Source organism: Pseudorca crassidens, chromosome 5 (genome assembly GCF_039906515.1).
Source record: "Pseudorca crassidens isolate mPseCra1 chromosome 5, mPseCra1.hap1, whole genome shotgun sequence".
Taxonomy (NCBI): domain Eukaryota; kingdom Metazoa; phylum Chordata; class Mammalia; order Artiodactyla; family Delphinidae; genus Pseudorca; species Pseudorca crassidens.
In genome coordinates, this window is record NC_090300.1 from 36743332 (window position 1) to 36759171 (window position 15840).

A 15840-nucleotide genomic window follows, 5' to 3' on the forward strand; every position below is an offset into this window, starting at 1 on the left:
AGCCCTGTGAATCTGGCATTATCCCCCTTATTTTATAAATGAGGAAACCAGAGGCTCAGAGAGTTTAAGTAATTTTCCCAAGGTCACACCACTAACAAGTACCAGAGCCCAGCCATGCCTGACTGCCAGACAGTTCCGTGCTCTGCTGACACCACACTCTCCCTCAAGAAGTCACTGATAAGAGGAGATTGCCTTAAAGACAGGGGCTTCCTTACAGGGGGACTGTGAGTCATTTTAAAAAATGCCGGAAAGATGCCATCCTTTAAAAAAACTCCTACTGTCTGAATTGAGAGCCTGTTCACACAGCACATTACCAGCCCCAAGCCCTTTTTTTTTTTTTTTTGCGGTACGCGGGCCTCTCACTGTTGTGGCCTCTCCCGTTGCGGAGCACAGGCTCCGGACGCGCAGGCTCAGCGGCCATGGCTCACGGGCCCAGCCGCTCCGCGGCATGTGGGATCCTCCCGGACCGGGGCACGAACCCGCGTCCCCTGCATCGGCAGGCGGACTCTCAACCACTGCGCCACCAGGGAAGCCCCCCAAGCCCTTCTTGACAGAGCCCTGGTCCCCTAATAAGTAGCAGTGGCTGCCCCAAGAGAAGTATTTTTGCTGACCTTTGTGGCTTTATCGTTCTCAGGTGGAGCACTTTTCCTCAGCCCTCACCCTCTTCTCAGCCTCCTCCTGTAGAATGATGGGCACAGTATTCTGTGCTGGGGAGTTGAGGCTTGACAAATCAAGGCTGGTTTATCTCTAAACTCAATCCATCCCTCTCAGTAGAGAAGGAGAAATCAAGTTCCAGGACTTCCCGCCTCATCAGCCCGGCTCTTCCGCCACCCACCCCAGAGAATAAAAATAGCAGCCTCCCAGGGCCTCACTGCTCTTGCAGCAACTGTGCACGGAAGCTGGGTCTGGCCCGGGAGCAGCTGTTCCCAGAGGCACAGGCCTGGTGGGAGGCATAGGGTCAGGGCAGGGGCTAGGCTGCCCACAGGGGCTAGGTGACCCAGGCCTGGCCGGGATGCTTGGAAACCTCACGAAGAGAGGCGGCACCTGGAGCAGGTTTGACCGCGACACATCAATAAATACGTCACGAGGTGCACCAGCTCGCTGGTTGGCCTTTAAAAGAGACGAGGTGTATCCGTGATTCTTAACGTCTTTCAGGGACAAGGACTCCCTGGAACAAATGAGGAGATGTACATATCACTTCTCTGTGTGTGTTCAAGCCCACACACAGCACACACTGAGAGGCAGACACATACTTTTGCACACAACTTCATATGCGGGGGGGAGCTGTCAAAGTCCAGCATGGACCACGGGTTGACAGCCCCAAAGTCAGGTTGATTATAGAGACGCAAAACGATTATAAAAAATAAAAATTTGTAATGTGTAGGAGGAATAAGGTTAAAGTTTGCAGTTTGCTCAACAAGATCTTCTTGGAAAGGAAAAGTATACAGTATATATCCATCAAAACAGACACAGAAATGTTAATGTTGACCTCCGTTGGTAGGATAAAAGGTATTTTCTCTTTTTCTCTCCAAATAAAAAACATGTTTCTCTTTTGCCATCAGAGAGGCCGCATCCAGGCATTTCCCTGAATCTGGAAGCCTACTCGGCTGCAGGCGCTGCCCGGGCCTGCCTGCCTGGACCCTCCATCCCGGGCGGGGGTGTGTGTGGTACAGACAATAGACAAGCAAACATCAGGCTGGTGACAACGTGGGGCGGGGACGGGCTCCTTTACAGGGTGACCGGGGAGCCCCTCGCCTTCAGAGAACCTGGAAACCCAAAGCGCTACTCGCCGGGCTCGGACCCGCACGGAGGAGGCGGTGCATGCGTGCGCGCTCTCGAGGCGGCGGCGGCGCGCGCAGGCGCGCCACCGCGGCCCGCCTCCCGCAGCGGAAGATGCGGCCGAGGAGGCGGCGGCGGCGGCGGCGCGCTCCGGCGGTCTGAAGCGGCGGCAGGGTGCCACGGGCCGGCGGCGCGATGAGCTGGGCGGCCGCCCCCGGCTCGGGGCTGTGAGGGGCTCGGGGCCGGGGGTGGGCGGCGGCGGCGCGGCGGGAGGCCCACGCTTCTCCTCGGCGGCGGCGGCGGTGGCCATGCGCAGGACGGCGCGGCCGGGGCCGCCGGGCCGGGGCCGCCTCCCGTGGACCCGCGGCCTGAGGGCCCCGCCGCCGCCGCTCCTGCTCCTGCTCGCGCTGCTGCCGCTGCTGCTCGCACCAGGCGCCGCCGCCGCCCCTGCCCCGAGGCCGCCGGCGCTGCCTCCCGCGTCCGCCGGGCCCAGCGTAAGCCTCTACCTGAGCGAGGATGAGGTGCGCCGGCTTATCGGTGAGTGGGGCCGCCTGCGCCGGGGTGGGCAGGTAGGGTCGGGCCCCGGTGCTTCCGGCCGCCGGCGGCCCAGTCCGCGCGACCTGCACCGCGGGCGGGCAGGCCCCAGCGCCCCGGGTCGCCTCTGGGCCCCGGCCTTTGCCTGCCTTGCTGGCCGGGAGGTGTGGTCCCTGCCCGGCCCCCGCCCTGGGCCAGCCTTCCGGCCTCCCCCGCACGTCGCGGAAAGACCCGGGGACCCCTCGGCCCCCGGCGATCTACCCCATTCCAGCCTGCTTACAGCCTCTTTAGCCTTTCGCCTTATTCCCTAGAGGCAGACTCTTCTTCCCTGCCGCTCCAAGTTTCTTTGACCTTTCCTCAACGTGTCACTCTAGGGCCCTGGATTTTGGATACTCGAAATCCACGTTTTATTTAGGTTAAATCTGCTGTGGTTTTGATGCCCCAGTAGAGGCCACACTACGGTGCTCATACTTTCTGGTTATCGTAGTTTTTTGTTTTGTTTTGTTTTTAAATGAGAGACAGAGATTGGTTATAAGGGCACTACATGTTCGTGACAGTCTCCAAATCTTGGGACCGATAAGCGTATTTTACAATAGTGAATGAATCTCCAGGTAGCCGACCTTTTAGCTTTTTCAGTACCTTTTTGGTTCTTGTGTTGGAGTTTGAACTGATTCTGAATTTCTGGGCCACTCTTCTACTTAGAATACCTTGTAAGAAAAGGAGAACTTGGCGTTGGGTCAGTTGGTGGTTCTGTGCTACCTAATTAGCTTTGTCATTGGGGAATTAATTAGAAAAATGTGACTTTGTGGATTCTGGAAATGACCTCTTAGAGGAAGTTCTGATAGAAATGGCCCCAAATGGGAAGTCTTTGGTAGTTGCAGATAGCTATACATTCACTTTCTTTTGTGTATTATGGGCCAGAAAACCACATTTTTTTTTCATTTTTATTTCATCTCAGATTTGTGGTGCGTCTAAGTGTTTGAGGGGGAAAATTATTCTTTTAAGCATCCATTAGCTGTCATTTTATTCAATTTTTTTTGTTATAAGACTTTCTTGAGGTCTGCTGAAGTCCACTCAGTGTTAAAATGGAACTGCTTTTAAGCAGGCTGTTTAGACATTGTTACATATACGGGTTTGTCCCCTTTAACCAAAGAATGCTGTGTTTTTGTAATGTCCTGCCAGTCTATAATCCTCTTTTTAGTCTGGTGGAATTAGCTGAATTTAATTTAGCTAAGTTAAAACAGCAAATTGGATTAGTACTTGAAACAAGACTAAGGTTTAGGAAAAATAATGAATACTTATAAATTGACTCATAACATTAATTTTAAAAATATTAATGTATTATGCATGGTTTTGTAAAGGTTTTTTGGTTAAAAGCGTGTATATAATTTGTGACTTTGTTTACATGTAAGAAACCAATTGAGGTAGGGGACATGGCACAACCAGAGGCTGACATTGATTGAGTGCCTGCCATATACTTCCTCCTACATGTTTTATACACATTATTTCCTCTAATTTTCTTGTGACCCAGTGAGGTGGATATCATTATTCCTCTTTTAGAGATGAGGAAAGTGAGACTTTAACTTGCTCAAGGTCACACATTTAATAATCTTTTTTTAAAAATAATCAAACATAGTGTTGACATAGGCCACAACAAGTTTCAAATTTCATTGAATGAAATAAAGATATTTATATAGAAGTTTGATTATGGCATGGTGGAAAAGAAGTCATTGCTAATTAATACTTGAAATGATGTATTTGTTACCTGATTGATGAGCATCCAGTTTGTGCCCAGGAGTGAGCTGTTGGGAAGAGGGGAGGGAGGATTTCCTCACTGATCAACCTTGGTCCACCTCTGGGACAAGGGGAACCTTCAGTAGTATTTTCTCTAATGCAAACAGAGTTGACCTGTTACAGTGGGTCTCTTGACTCTCCATCCTGCCAGATCCAGGTCCTCTCCTTCCTTCCATCTTCCTCATCTATTCTGACTTTATTTTTTGGCTGCCCCTGGCTGGGGAAGAACAATTGGGTGGGGCTGAGATGTATACCAGACATACTGATTTCTCAGAATGCAGTTTCCCACAGGAACTCTCATGCTTATGGTGTTTAGGACTACTTGAAATACTTTGTACCATGTTTTTATATCATTATGGGTTAAATGCCTTCTGAAAGCTGACTTGGGAAACTAACCATCACTTTATAATATTTGTAAGACAATTAATTTGCAATTCCAAGTATGAAACTTATAAATAAAGTTGGTAGTGACATCTTTATAAATTGAACTGTTTGTTCTTGACATGAGAATAAGTTGTTTTAATCCAATTCATATATGCACATAGTTAAAAAAAAATCAAATAGTGCTAAAAGACCTCAAATGAAAAAACAGCAGTCTTCTGCCTTTGGCCTTTTTATCCTCCGGGCCCTACTTTCTAGTGGAAGCTACTATCCCAAGCTAGCTCTTTTTTTTTTTTCCCCTTTTTTTTTACTTTTCATATTTTGAAATCAATGTAGAATAAGCATTTCACTTCCTAGTATCATAACTGAGCAGTTGTCCTCTTCTCTTGCCCAAACCCCCCAATATAGTTACATCATTTTTAGTAAAACCAGCAGTCTGTATTTAGATTATTGTGTATATATTTATATTGTAAATTTTTATTATACATTATTATATGTATACATGTACGTATACGTACACACACACACACACATATATAAACTCACTTGTGAGTTAAATAGTGACCCATGGTTATGTTTTCTTCTCCTGTATGTTATTGTTTATCCTGGAGCAAATAAACTATGAACTTTTTGAGTCTTTTCTATATCTATGGCTACAATCTCTCATACACTCCAAGAAATATGTTAAATGCCTTTTGATATTTTTTTTCCAGGTAACACATCAAATCATCTATCACTTTCACTTGGTTTCCTCTTAGAGACTCCCTGCTTTGGAGCCTTCCATCCTCTTCTTCCAATCTGGACAGTAGGATTATTTTTCCTGCACATACTGTACCCTTCTCTCCTGTCTTGGAGCCTCTGTTTCCTGGATCTTCTGTCTTCCTTTTTCTTTGTTTGCTTCATTTTGCTAAAGTATATCCTCAGGAGCTTTCTGAGAAGGGTTGCATGGGAGGTAAATAATTTGAAGCCTTATATGTCTGAAGGTGTCTATCCTATCCTCATGCTTTATAGGTGATTTGGCTGAATTTAGAATATTAGACAGAAAAAAAAATATTTTCCTGATTTTTGGTGGCATTTTTACAGTTTTCTGGCTTTAAGGGTTTCTGATGAAAAATCCAAAATCATTCTGATTCCTTTTTTTCCTTGTGTGTTTTTTTCTTTTTTTTTGTTTGGTTGTTGTTGTTTGTTTGTTTTCTGTTTTTTGAGCTTAGGGTCTTTGTCTTTAAAAAAATTCTGTAATTTTATCAGCTTCTGTGTGGGTCCTTCCTTCTGTTTGTGGTCCCTCTAGTCTTAGTGAGCCCTTTCAATCTAGAGATTCATATCCTTCAGTTTTCAAAAATGTCTGTTACTTCTGATAATTTCCTACCCATCACTTGTTTTGTTTGTTTCTGAGATATCTATTGGTTTGGTTATTGAATCTTCTGGAACTGATCTTCAGATACTCAACGTATGTTGCCTCTTATTTATATCTCTATGTTTGGAGGTGGGAAGAGGGGGAAATTTTCTTAATTTTGTCTTCCAAGCTCTTTTATTTTTAAAATTTTAATGATGATTTTAAATTTTAGAACTCTTTGTTTTCTGTTTCCATTTCCATTTCATTTTATTCTAATTTTATGGATGTATTATCTTCACTTATCTTTGAGGCATGTGTTTGTTGTTTTTAATATTTTCTGTATGTTTAACATTTTTAAAATATTTCTTCTGCTTCCTCCAATGTGCCTGTTCATTTCAGAGTTCTTTTTCTGTTCATTTAGATAGTATCTGTTGATCCTTGGCTGTCTGTAATTAAGAGTGAGATGCTGAAAAGTTGATTAGGGGAGGGCAAGCTTGTGGGTGGGTAGGTGGGTGGTCTATTGGCCTCCCTTGGAATGTGGGTGAACATTTCATTAGGAGCCCCCCCGCACACACACATATCAGCACCTTCACAGCTTCTTTGGGACTGGTCAGTGTCTGCAGAGAAGACACCTGCAGTCTGCTGCCTCTGGTGTGCTTGGTGGTACACCAGCCTCTGTGGTTCAGTTTTTTCAGAAAAACTTTGGGTCTCTTGCTGGACCTGGGGGCCCAACTGCTTTGAATGCCCCTCATCAGAGGCTCCCCCTTTGACAGGCCAGAGCCTCAAGCCAGCCTTTGGTGGCCCTTGTTGCATCCAGGGCTGAGTCCCTCCAGAGGTTCTGAGAGGCAGTGACCACTCCTTCAACTGCTTCCCATCTTGCAAAAGTTTGTTGCAATATATGTTGCATTGTCTTCTTTCCCTTTCTGTGTTTGTGGTTTAATGTCTTTGTGATTTCATTACTGTCATTTTAGAGGATTCCTAGGAGGATGGGGGTAAAGGCAAGTGGTCATTCTACAGTGTGTAAATGGTTGGGCTTTGACTATTGAAGAGCTGGTGATGTGTAGTTTTTTGGTACTAACAGTATTAGGAAGAGTAGTGGTGGTGGTCACAGAAATGGTTGACACTTGAATTTAGAGTGCTGCTGACGTGTGGCAATCTTGCCTGTGTCAGGTACAAAGGTAATCCCTGTTTTGGGTGTGTATTGTTACTTCCATAATATAGATGAGGAAACAGATGTGCAGGAAGTATGTAACTAGCTCATTCCTTGGTAGTAGGGCATGCAGTCTTGATAGAAGTCCATCGGTATAGAGACTCCAAAAGCCTCAGACGTTTTATGTGGCATCCCTGTGTCCCCAGGCCCTGCTTAGGCTGCAGTGTAGGCATCCATTTCTCCATTTTACTGATGAAGACTGATCTGGGGCCCTTTGGGCAGTGAATAGAGGGCCAAGTCTTGACTCAGTCTGGAATCCATATTGCCTCTTTGTCAGCTCTGGAGGAGCTGTGATTAACCAAAATGCTTAAGGAGTAGAATCGGCAAGCCTGCTGCCGCATGTGCTCATCTGTGGTCTTGATTATTATCTGCATTCTCTCCTGTTCTCTATCTACTTGATAATTCTAATAGCTGAGTTCCCTGGAAGTCCAGAGCTGGTGAAATCAGTCTGTGGCTGGGGCAGTACTAGGGGGTGTGGGAATAAGATGCTGATGGGTGGGGGGTATGATATAAACTGGTCATGGCAGCGGTGATGGTGGTGATAGGGAATCTGTAGGAGTCAGGGGGACTTCTGAGAATAGACTCCGCCTCACACCAATTAGATATTCACTTTGGATAACTTGCCTCTCCGTTAAAATAAATATCCTCTGAAAGAGTTAAGCGTTGTTCACATCTTTTTTAAAATCAGTTCAATACTAGTTGAGATCATTGCTCCCCAAATCAGTCCAGTAAAAATTTTTGAAGCCCAACCAAGTACCATATATTGTGGTAGAAAATGGCAATTCAAAATTACTGAATTCCTTTTCTTGAAGAACTCAAAATTTCGTAGGGGAGACTAACAGTTGTATCTACAACTATAACACTGAGATAAGAGTTATACTGCTGATTGATACAAGTTTTTGTGGGAATGATTACTTTTGACTGTAGAAGGAGGGGGAGTGGAGAGGCTTAGGGACTTTCAGGAATGTGTTCCAGGAAAGGAGACATTTGAGCCTCATCTTGAAGGATGAACTTGAAAGACAGAAAAGAGGAGCATTTCATGTCAGGCAGAGAAAATAGCACGAACAAAGCCATAGCTATATGGAAGCAGATTTGTGTGAATTCAAGGAGTAGGCTAAGGTGAGAAAATTTGGCAAAACCAGGGAGTGGCAGAATATAAAGCTGGGAGGTAGGTTGCAGTTAGGTTAGGAATTTGAAGTTTATTTTATAGGTAATGAGGAACTGTTGAACTTAGGAAAGGAGAGTATACAGATAGGACTGGGTTCTAGAAAAGACAGCTTCGGCCCCAGTGAAAAGGGTGGCTTGAAGACTGAAAAGCTGGATCTGGGAAATGGGACAGAGTCAGCCTTGTGCTGGTAAGAGGAATCAACTAGGACAGTTGAGGGGGAGTGGGATGGATTTGCGAGGAATTTTCTGGGAGTTTGGAGAAGACTTAGTGGAGGACACCTCAGGGCTAAAGAAGAGGGAGGAGTCACAGAAGAATCTGAGTTTCACATTTGGGCAGCTGAACTGAAGGACTCTTTGGGAAATGGTTGAGGAAAAAGAAAGATGAGATGAGCCACTTGTTCCTCTACTCCCAGCACCTCTCCTCCTCTTCAACCTCAGGCCAAGTGTTTGGGGGAGGGCAGTGAGGGTGTCCTCTCTGCTGGTGTCTGGCATATCCTGCCACTGCCCAGACTTTGAGGAGGTGGGTGCTGGTGGAGGTGGGTTAGCACCTTGCAGCACACTCTTAATCCTGGGCATTTGGGTAGGGTTGGTGGCATTGATGCAGCATTAATTTGAATCCATGTGTTCTTCACTGGGAGAACAAGACTGAGACATTGTGCAATTGTGGGTTTTGAGGTTTTTTTTTCCTTCTTTGTGCTACACATGTGGGAGAACTCTGTCCAGTTATGGCTAACCTGTCCCCTATGAGTCATATCCTGAGTTGACTAGTCAGTTCTGAAGGTGCTGCCTGGAACACTGTTTGGATTTTAAGGATCATTTTAGAAACAAATGAAACATGTAGGTATTTTTTTGAGCATCACAAATTGAGAAGTTCCACAGCATTACTTTTGGGGTTTTAACACAGTTATGCCAGTGTTCTGAAAAAACTTGCCAGCTATACATACTAAAACAAAACAAAACAAAAACTTGACATGAAGTAGAGCCATTAGCTACTCTGAAATTATATTATGCTTAAAAGTGTGCTTTTTTGTGTTATTGTACATCAAGTACAATGTTTTCTAATCAAGATATTATTAAACAGCTTTCATTTATGTAGGACCTCTAAAAATGTGGTGTGCCAGAACAAAAGTGTGTATTGCTGAATTAAGTAATAAACACTTATTAATTGATTCTACTTAACTGTGCCCAGCAAGTGACAGTGCTGAATGGTAGAATATTTCTGAAAAGTAATTTAATAGGTCCCATTCTTGTTCATAAGACAGATATGTTGTGTCTTGTTCATAAATAATGAACATGTTCTTATATAAATGTCTTGCTCTCTGTCAACTATTTCACATATTTTCTTTTATTTTATCAACCACTGGAAGTAGATGGCATTGGCATTTATCTATAGATAAAGCTGAGGCTCTGGGAAATTACAGAATTTGCTGGAGGTCACAGAGATGTCTAGGGCTATATGACTCTAAAGTGCATGCCTTCTCTACTCTGCTGCCTCTGAAAGTTAACAGTTCAGTCTTTATCTAACTAGATCATCTGAGGGGCTTAAACAAAGTACAGATTCCTATACCTACTCTGAGCAATTTGTTTAGGAGATCTGAGATGGGGCCCAGCCAGTGAGATTTTTGAATGGCATGTTGCATGAATTGTAAGATGTACGGCTTTTTCACATTTGAACATCTCTGAAATTGGAACCATTTCACAATCAATGGTGAATCATCAGTTAATTGACAGCTCTTTTTCTTTCTTAGTGGCATCTTAGTGGCACAAAAAATAATGGTGCATTTTAGATTAAATGAAATATAGTATTTTAACAAGGTGATTTTAAAAAAATAATAAATTTATTTATTTATATTTGGCCACGTTGGGTCTTTGTTGCTGAATGCGGGCTTTCTCTAGTTGTGGCGAGTGGGGGCTACTCTTCATTATGGTGCGCAGGCTTCTCATTACGGTGGCTTCTCTTGTTGCAGAGCATGCGCTTTAGGTGCGCAGGCTTCAGTAGTTGTGGCACGTGGGCTCAGTAGTTGTGGCTCGCGTGCTGTAGAGAGCAGACTCAGTAGTTTGGTGCACGGGCTTAGTTGCTCCGTGGCATGTGGGATCTTCCCGGCCCAGGGCTCAAACCCGTGTCACCTGCATTGGCAGGAGGATTCTTAACCACTGCGCCACTAGGGAAGTCCCAATAAGGTGATACTGTGAAGGAGACAGACATAATTTGCCACCTTTCCTTTTTTTTGGGTACCTGTCACGACTTTCTTTCAGAGTTGTAAAATTCACTGGTGGTAAATTATTTACTTGTGGTAATGGCTGTGTAGTAATGTCCTTGCAGGGTAGGCAAATGATGGCAGTGAGATATTACCATTAGGTTTAAGAGCAATGGCAACTCACTTTTCAGCTAGGAAGTTGCTGGCAAGAGAAATATCAGTGGTTCTCAACCTTATTTTGTGAAAGCCTTAGGGCCTTTTCCTAGACAAGGGTGTGGATCCCACACATATTAAGTTTTGCACACTGTGATGGGGGTTCTTAGACTTTGAGGACCTTACAGGGCCCCCTGATGAAAGCTTATGGGTACACCTGAATCCCTCAAAAGCTGGTTCTGGAAGGGGGCATCTATTAACATTCTATATTTCATCCTAGGATTCTTTGACCTCCTACGTGATTTTCTTTCCTTCTAGTTTTATTGAGATTTAATTGACATAAAGCACTGTGTAAGTTTAAGGTGTCCAGCATAATGATTTGACTTACATACATCATGAAATAATTAACCACAGTAGGTTTAGTGAACACCATCATCTCATATAGATAAAATATTAAAGAGAAAAAAATTTCATTCCTTGTGATGAGAACTCTTAGATTTCCTCTCTTAACAGTGTTCATATATAACATACAGCAGTGTTAATTATCTTTATCGTGTACATTATATCCCTAGTACTTATTTATCTTATAACTGAAAGTTTGTACTCTTTGATTACCTTCATCCAACTCCCCCTGCCGCCTGAATTAAAAAAAAAATTTGCATACATTAAGGTTTATTCTGTTGTAGTTATATGGGTTTTGACAAATGCATCCAGTATAGTATCATATAGAATAATTTTGCAGCCCTAATAAGTCCCCTGTGAAGGGGGGCATTTATATTTATTAATACCTTTCCTTATATTTTAAATGTTTGCTTTTAAAAATGTATTTATTATGTAAAATTTCAAACATTCAAAAGTAGACAGAATAGTATAATGAACCTCTGTGTATCCATCATCCTGCTTCAACAATTATCAGCTCATGGCCAGTTCTGTTTGGTCTATACTTCTCCACTCCCCAATCTGCTCCCTTGTCCTACTCCCCCTCATCTTCTGCTTGGATTATTTTGAAGCAAACTCAGACATAAAATTTTGTAAAAAATTTTTTGATATGTATCTCTAAAAGATAGGAATTCTTTAAAATTTTGTAGTAACTATTATCACACCTAAGAAATTAACAGTAATTCATAAATACCAAATATCTAGGCTTAGATCTTCCTGATTTCTAAATGAATGTTTATGTAGACTCTTGCCTGCCACCTGTTTCTTCCCTTGTCCCTGCTCCCCACCATACCATCGTTTAGTTCCTTTGGTGCCAAGCTTTTTTCACCCTAGGGTCTGCATTCGATGGTTGCTCTGCCTTATGTACTTTTCCTAGATCTTTACATGGCTAGAGCCTTCTAGATCTTAGCTTAATGTTACTTCCTCAGAGAGCCTTGCCTTCCTAGGGTTGACCCTCAGTGCCACTCTGTTCTGTCACCTTGTTTTCTTTTCCTTTTTTTTTTTTAATTAATTAATTTGTGGCCACATTGGTCTTCGTTGTTGCGTGCGGCCTTTCTCTAGTTGTGGTGAGCAGGGGCTACTCTTCGTTGCGGTGCGCAGGCTTATCATTGAGGTGGCTTCTCTTGTTTCAGAGCACGGGCTCTAGGCACACGGGCTTCAGTAGTTGTGGCACACAGGCTCAGTAGTTATGGCTCGCGGGCTCTAGAGTGCAGGCTCAGTAGTCGCGGTGCATGGGCTTAGTTGCTCCGCGGCATGTGAGATCTTCCCGGACCAGACCTTGAACCCATGTCCCCTGCATTGGCAGGCGGATTCTTAACCACTGTGCCACCAGGGAAGCCCCCATCCTGTTTTCTTTTAAGTACCTGATACTTCTGTTGTTTCCATCTCGCTCTGTAGGAAGGCTAATTCTGTTTGAGTAGAGACCTTTTATATTGTTCCACTCTGTATGCCCAGCACCTAAATCAGTACCTGGCATATAGTAGGATATTCAGTAAAAGTTCAGTGAATGAATAAATGAATGAATCATATTTTCTTTTTGTTTTTTTGGATTCACTATCTTGTGCCTTACTGGGGTCATCATTCTCTTGATCATTTCCCATTGCCCGCTAAGTTATTATCCAAAAGGGGATTGGCCTGAACTTATGAATGTAAGTTTAAATAAATTAGTTTTAATAGCTTATTTCCTTTGAAGTTGCCTGATTTTCCCAAATCTCTGTCCCCTGAACCCCCCCTCTGGGTAAGGTGCCCCCCATCTTGGCTTCCATAGCTCTGTACCATGTACAAACACATCTGTATCACTGTACCCATCATGTTCTATAGTTTCCCTACTGATTAAGGCTACCTCATGGCTTGGCACATAGCTGTCTCTCAGCAGACTGCTGGTCCACACTACAGCTGAAGGATGTAAAATATTCAAGAGAGATTCCGGAAAAATAATTAAAAACCAGAAAACAATTTCTAATCTTTCCTTCTGAAATGCTAACCTGCTGTTAATCCTAGCCAGTGTATTTTTTCATCTCGTACATTGTAGTTTTCATCTCTAGAAATTTGATTTGGGTCTTTTTATATCTTCCATGTCTCTACTTAACTTTTTGTGGGGTACAGTTACAATAGTTGTTTTAATGTCTGCTGATTCTAACATCTGCCAGTTCTGGGTTGGTTTCAGTTGATCTGTCATCTGTCTGTCTATCTACTTATTTTGCTTTTTTACATGCCTGGTAGTTTTTGACTAGATGGCAGACATTATGAATTTTACCCTGTTGGGTGCTGGATATTTTTATATTCCTGTAATTATTCTTACATTTTGTTCTGGGACCAGTTAAGTTACTTGGAAGCAGTTTGATCTTTTCAGGTCTTGCTTTTAAGACTTGTTAGATAAAACAGGAGCAGTGCTCAGTGTAGGTCCAATTATTCCCCACTACTGAGTCAAGACCCTTCCGTGTACTTTCTTCATTGACCTGTGACCCATGAGGTTTTCCAGTCTGGCTGGTGGGAATAGGTGATATTCCAAAATGTATGAAGTGCTATGCACTGTTAACCTTTTGTTTTTTCTCTGCCCTTGTGTGGCTTCCTTATGCATGATCAGTACTCAGCTGAAGGCTCGAGGGGCAACCCTCTGCAGATCTTGGAAATTCTCTCTCTGTGTAACTCTCTGTTCTCTGGTACTTTGTCCTACGTACTCTAGCTGTCTTTGTCTTTCTGAACTCTCATATATTTTGTCTGTTTTTTGATAATTTCAGACGAGAGGGTTAATCTTGTCCTGTTATTCTATCTTGTCCATAAGTGGAAATGGCCAAGGATTATCTTTTTGATTGTTTGCATCTTTTCTAAAGTTGTTTAACTCCTTTGATTATTTGTTAAAGGAGAGAATTTAGTCTAATTTCAAGAAAAAGCACTAAGGTTGTATACCTACGCATGCGTGCACATGTGCACAAATGTGGGTTTATACTAGCTAACATGGTATGAGAAAATATTGGATTTGGAATCTGCATATTTGAGTTTTAAGTCCATCTCCTCCTTCTGTTATATGTGGGTAGGCAAGTAATTAATGTTTCGGAATGTTGGTTTCCTCATATATGAGATGTATAGCAGGATGTCTGTTATCATATTGCCATAATGTATATGAAAATGCTATATAATCCTCAAAATAATTTATTTTAGTTATTGGTGGGGGATTTGTATGTTTTTGGATAAAAACTCAAATCATAGAATGTTAGAAAGAGAGGTCACTTAGACATCACCTGGTTGATTGCCTTGGGTAGCAACATTTATCACTCGCTGAGCAATTACTTATTGAATGTACAATAGGCCTTATTTTAGGGGCTTGACATGTTTTGGTGAATAAAGCAGATATAGATCCCTGGTCTCATGGCACTAACTTCTAGCGGAGAGCTAAGTGACTTGCCTTAGAAAAGAATTCAGGTAGCTTTGGAACTTGACTCCAAGTTAGCACTTGGAGTTGCTGGGAGGGAGAAACGATGTTTGTGAGTTCTCCATTGTGCTTTGAGCCCCTGGCCATAATAGCCAACTCTAAGTTACTAATGGCCTCCACGGCTGACTGAGAGTGTGTGCTCCTATTAGGAGTTGGCTATGAAAGAAATTGAATGGTGGTTATGTCAAACTGTGAGTAAATTACTCCATGTCTACTCTAGAGCTGTACTTGCAATGCATGCATGAGCTTGGTGAGATCATTTTCTTCTTTAAATAGTGCAGGAACCAATGATAAATTAGTTTCCAGAGTATCATTTTACCAGATACTAGAACATTCTCACGCTATGGCAGGGCATGCTTCATATTTTATGTTATAGTGCTAGAGATTATGGGTTACGTTTTTGTTACTATTCTTACATAGGAATTGGGGAGCACCTTTAACATCTCTGCAGTTGTGGTACAAATCACATCTTTGGGGGAATTCTTTTCTGGATTTTTTTTTTAAGATGACAGCTATATTAATTGGATGTGAAATCTTGTTCCCTGATCCTGTGTTTTAGTGTCAGCCCTCTTTATAATTTCTTATCCATCTGCTGTAGTATTTTCAGATGGGGAAGGTGACGGTATTATTTGAGTCATCCATTTGAAATCAAAAGTGACAATACTCGTGAAGAGAAAAAAAAGTGACCACACTCTCCCTTTGATTCCACACAACTTCTCTCAAAGGTCATATCATCACAGGTACTAGAGAGGCAAACCTGAGCACAGCATTTGTGATGGAGAGCTTTGGGTTTCCATTTTCAGGGATCACTGAATTACAGTCAAAGTTATGTACTGAAATGGAAGACACGGGAGGGGAGATGCTTGGTACTGGAATAGTTGTATCCTGGAGCCTGATCTGTTAAAGCAGTGGCAACTAATAGCCATTCCAGTGGATTGTTTTAAGTGAGCTGTTGATTTTGATCACACATCATGTACTCTTCCTAAAGTGGCAGAGTGAGGAAAGGTGCTCAGTGATTGCAGATGCTGGCTTTTCTTTGAGAGGATCAGGAGGTTCCCTTTCTTGGTGCTGACCCCCTAGCCACTTCTTAGGGACCAAAGGATGGACCTCTTGCCTTTCCTTTGAGGAGGCCAGTTTTAGGCATGGGATGAGGAGGCAGCCTGTAGGAAGGGGGTGGAGGGAAGGGGCATGTTTACTTTGTCTTCCATTGTTGATGTCTTCTTTCTCTTAAAAGCTCACTTTAATTCTTTTTATACACTCTGTGTGTACATGTGTACTCTCAGCCCACTTCTATCCAGACATTTATGGTTGCAGGAGAAATGTAGGGGGAAAATCTGAATGGGCAGAGATCACATGAAACATCTCATTTAATCTATAAGAATATCGTTTAAACAGCTATGGGGATTGAAGATTTATGTGC

General features: G+C 43.1%; 1 protein-coding gene across 2 annotated transcripts in view; it reads left to right on the forward strand.

The window, feature by feature from the left end:
- The first annotated feature begins 1971 nt into the window (after positions 1 to 1971).
- The window catches only part of RYK (receptor like tyrosine kinase), a 99775-nt gene continuing 85906 nt past the window's right edge, over positions 1972 to 15840 (forward strand). Inside the window, exon 1 of one of the 2 annotated variants that reach the window (XM_067737769.1) lies at positions 1972 to 2316. In XM_067737769.1, the coding sequence (XP_067593870.1) occupies positions 2088 to 2316 (229 nt within the window). In that variant the 5' untranslated portion in view covers positions 1972 to 2087. The remainder of the gene's footprint in view (positions 2317 to 15840) is intronic. The other variant, XM_067737767.1, reaches the window with a different exon arrangement.